Consider the following 4,871-nt stretch of genomic DNA (forward strand, 5'->3'; position numbering starts at 1 on the left):
ATTTGAGAATAACATACATGACATTAACAATATTAAACTAACTTCGTTTACATAAAATTTTAAATGTGTATACAACATACCTATGAATAAAGCATAGCATTTTTCGTACAATGTTAAATTTATTAGCACTCCATTTCACAAATGACATTATAGATCTGGAAGCTCTTCCTTACATACCCTCAATAGATGGAGTAACAGCTCTGTTGGATGCAGGACTGGCAGGCGTAGGAGATGCAGCTGGAAGAGGCATCGCAACAGCTTCAGTTGGAATAATACCAGCTTGGGGAGAAGCAAGAACTGGTCCACTAGGAGTATTTCCAATACTGTTTTGTCTGGGAGACCTAGGTCTGTGAGTTTTAGGGGATAATCTTGGAACTAGAAGAAAAATAAAAGTTAACCATTACATTCTCAGCTCAAATGTCACCTCCTCAAAACAGGTGTCTTGAGATGATCTAGGTAAAACAGTCCTATCTGATCTCCATTCCCAATGACTCTTTATCCCATCACTCTGTTTCCTTTTCCAAAGTCTTAGGAATAGTGGTGGTGACTGAGAATATAAATATCTGAAGAACAAGAGCAATTACTAATAACAAAGCACAAGTGGAGTTTCCCTTTCTAACTAAATTAATTCTAAACATGGTATTTTAAATTGTTAGAAACTAGATTTCTAAGGCAAGATTAACATCGCTTAAAACAAGTTGGCAACATTCTCTACTAAAAAGTGAGACTGTTTTTCTAAAAAAAAGTATGTGTGTGGGAGAATCCCTAAGAAATAGGCTTATTTGTTACTCCTTCAAATAATAAACTCAAATATCTTTTGGCAGCTTGCAGCCAATCCTGTATGCTCTTTCTTGCCACAGCAAGATCTATTTTGCAGTAACTAAGGAAATCAGGGATCCAATTTAGCCAAAGGGAAAGATAATTTAAGCACGGTTCATACGGCACAACTTCAAAATAAATATCTAATAGGTTTCATAGTTCATTATAAATCCATGTAGAGCTCAGAGTCAAGGTTTAGGGAAAAAAGTTCGATTTGCTTCACGTTAATGGTTCTTTATTTTTTTAAGTCACAAGGGTCACAGAAGGAAGCTATTACTCAACAATTGCCATTTTTCCAATTAGTGTGAAGAGCAAACCTGTAACACTGTTCTGCATGTATCTCTAACAATTATGTTTTTCCTCTCTCACCTCTATAATCATGTTTTATTCTCAAAATTAATTCCCAAATTATTTGAGTATGTCAACTGATTAATGGGCCAACAAAAGAAATAGATTTTTAGAAATTCTATTCTGTTAACTGAATTGTTATTTCCTTACAATTGAAGACCAAAAAACAGAAAGTGCCAAAGGAATTTATCATATAATTATGCATAGGTGAAGCTGAGCAGTGTATATCCATTAAGACATTTAATAACATTGTTTATTTTTATTTTAGCTTAAGTATCTTTTTTTCTTTTAAAGATTCTATGCACTAATTACAATATAGGCTGTGACCAAAAACGCCACCATCACTGCATGCTCTAACTTTCCAGTAATCATGGAAACAAAACATAAGTAGCAAAAACAGTCTTAGCCTAATTATAAGATCTTGTCAAAGTGTATTTTTTACACTTTTATAGCTGTCAGCACATTCTTCAGGCTAGTCACAGATTAAACCTTGAGCCTCTCATGTGTGTCTGATATTCCTTATAAAGGAAATATCATCAGGAACTAGTGTCATATACAGATGGTATGGAAACACACAGCACTGCTAAGCCCAAAATAAATGTTCATGGAATGAATCAAGTTGCTAAGAAGATAGAAAAATGGATCCCACCAAACAGTGTTATATACTGTATTTGACTTATATCTGAGTGGTACTTTATAAAAAAAACTATAAAAAGTATCCTTGTACTTGTGAGTACCACGAATTTCATCACAAGTCCATAAAGTAGACTGGGCAAAATTATTTTACTCATTGAGAAAACTGAAATCTAGAATGATTTGAATGATTTGCTCTAGAATATGGTGACAGTAAGTGGTAGAGCACAGAATAAAAATAATAGGTTTTCCAATTCTTGGTTACTCCATTTTTAATATATACACTTACTTACACTTCCTCAAACAGAACTTGAGCTCAGCCCTCTTTATATCTAGTAGAATTACAAAATAAACAGTCATTATGTCCAAGCCAAGTGTACCTACCCCCACTGACCACTGATGACCACGTGCCCCCTGCGGGGCTGGTCCTTGCTGTTGGAGGAGCAGCTGCTTCACTTGGTGGGGTATGGGATACAAATTCTAGGCCACTGGAAATGGAACCCCTCCCAGCAGAAACTCTGTGATTTCGAGGGTGTCGCTGAGCCTTTGGGGACATCCTTGGAGGCCCTAAGAAAGGAACAGTGAATATCACATAAATGCCACAATGTCCATTAGTATTACTTTTTCTGCTAAACATACGCACATGACATTTGCACACACTCCATCCTCTCTCTCTCTAGTTTTTCCTTGGTTTAAAAAAAAAAGAAAAAAAAGGCATACATATTTTTTGACTGTTCTTTCAGAATTATTTTGTAGAATGCCACAAAGTTTTATAAATAAAATTTTATTTCTATTTATTTTTAAAGAAAGGGAAAGATGAAATTGGTGGTAAGAAATCAAACAGTAAGATGTCATAACTCTTCAAAGATTTCAGCAATTTGTTTAACCTATATCCATTACTTGTAAGCATATAAAAATAAACATAACAAAATGTTACTAGAAGTATGGCTACATGATGGAATAATTTTTATTTTATCATATACTTTTGCTTTGTCTCAAATTTTCTATATTACTTCTAAAATTACAAAAAAAAAATAATATTTTTAAGCAAAGACCATTAACCCCTATATATCTTTATATTACTAAAATATAAGTACATACCCTTCTTAAATTTCTCAGAAATCTTAGTTTATCTACCTCTTCTGCCATGGTTATCAATTTATAACCCATGGCTTAAAACAGCCCTCATCTGTAAGCAGTTCCTTAGACTTAACAGGCTGTAAGCTGAAAATTCTACTGTTAAGGCATGACAATTTTAAGCCAAGACTAATTGATATTTGGAAAAGAAATTTACACTATATGAGTTATCAAAATTCTATATCCCATTAGTGATTTCTATTTCTAAAGATGACTACTATGCATTCAAACAAAACTGTCAGATGAAAACTAGACAGAACGGCTCTCCCCAGAGAAGCCTGACGATGATAACACTTGACAAAACTCATTCTTAATGTCAAGCCCAGGCTCCTCACTCTTGCTGCCAAACTCTTGGATGTTAATGTTATACATTACAGTTTTCAACTGGAGATATGATTTATATCAAAGAATGACTTAAGAATTTGGTATGTGCACAATTACACATATTTTTTTTACATCCCTTTTAGAAAAAGACCAAGAAAGTAGGTTGGCATAGTTCACCGAAATCAAATTGTAACTTATTAAGCACAGAAAATCACTATACTTGATATTTTTAATTTTGAAGTTCACACTTAAAAATGCTTGTTTCACCTAACTACATGATTAGAAAACGTTTTAATTCAAATTATTTAAAAAGAAAAATTGAATGTAGCATCCCTGAATATGCAGCAGGTACACTTCTGTGTGAAAGGTCCACAAGAAGTTCTTAAATCTTACTGTAGTGAAGGAGTCCTGTTTTATCTAATATATTAGCATATAAACATTACTTATTCAAGCCATGGATTATAACAAATACTTCAAAAGAATCTAACTTTTTGTTTAGTGGCCACCATTACAGGCACATTTGAGTAAAGAAGTCAACTTGAAAATCAGTGCACTGTGCTGCTGAACGTTAGCCACTTTAGCCAAGATCACATGACCTCCCTGACTGGATGGCAACAGTTTATTAAAAAGCAGCCAACATAGTTTTCTCCAGGGAAGCACCTTATGCCAGAAAATTGTACTAGTCTCAACATAAGCTATATCGATTGCAATTCAAAAGAACAAATTAGATTGAAATTTTAACCCAAATACTCTGAACATCAAAAGGACATTGTCATTCAGAAAACTTGTTTTTAATTTATGCTGTTTAAATCGAAATGTGACCTTTCTATAATACATCCATATATTTGATATGTAACAATGGTGAACTGGCATCAAAGATTGAATGAGAATTACAGGATTTTATATTTTCTTTTTTTTGACAAAAAAACCCTTAAAGATTAAAATTCATTCATGGTTTTTATTAACAATTTTATCTTAGATTAAGGACTTCTTCTACATTAAAGCAGACTTTCACTATAAAATACTGCAAAGCTAATTTTTTGACTTCCCCAAACATAAAACCAAACTCTGTATTGTAATCTAAGGGGCAACACACAAAGGAAGCTACATGGAATGTCCCTCTCAAAAAAGACCCCTGAACCACCATTCCTGCCTACGGCCAATAGGTAGGTTCACTAGTACCTTGGCCAAGGAGCTGTAAAATGATAGGTTCTACAATAAGCCCAAGATTGGGTGAAGAAAGATCACTGTTTACCATTAAGCACTGTATACAGTGTAAACAGGGAGGGAGAGGACCCCGGGGCAGAGGCAGACCTTCTGGGGCCATAAAGGAGCATTATTACCAAAAGGAGATAAACCCCCATTCTTATAAATTCAGGATAGTTCATAGCTTCACACAGCATTTATTAAATTTCTCTCTAATGAACAAAAGGTTAATAGAAATAGTTTTAATAAACTAAAGTTAAAACACAGAAATTATAGGTTATCAAATAATGAAGAGGAAACTATTTTGTAATTATAAACTCACATAGGAGTTAAACAAAGACAAACAAAAACATGAACAAATTGTGGTATTGTACCTTCTGAAGACATGCGTTTAGGCATAGACG

At 33.8% G+C, this 4,871-nt stretch overlaps 1 protein-coding gene across 6 annotated transcripts in view; it reads right to left on the reverse strand.

The window, feature by feature from the left end:
* Positions 1–4,871, reverse strand: part of ATXN2 (ataxin 2) — a 66,075-nt gene that overhangs the window by 33,631 nt on the left and 27,573 nt on the right. For all 6 annotated transcript variants that reach the window (XM_015587928.2, XM_015587926.2, XM_015587930.2 and 3 more), the window contains 2 exons: positions 2,185–2,367; positions 178–375 (listed from right to left, as the gene is read on the reverse strand). In XM_015587928.2, the coding sequence (XP_015443414.1) occupies positions 178–375; positions 2,185–2,367 (381 nt within the window). The remainder of the gene's footprint in view (positions 1–177; positions 376–2,184; positions 2,368–4,871) is intronic.

The sequence above is a fragment of the Pteropus alecto genome, unplaced genomic scaffold, assembly GCF_000325575.1.
Source record: "Pteropus alecto unplaced genomic scaffold, ASM32557v1 scaffold213, whole genome shotgun sequence".
NCBI lineage: Eukaryota > Metazoa > Chordata > Mammalia > Chiroptera > Pteropodidae > Pteropus > Pteropus alecto.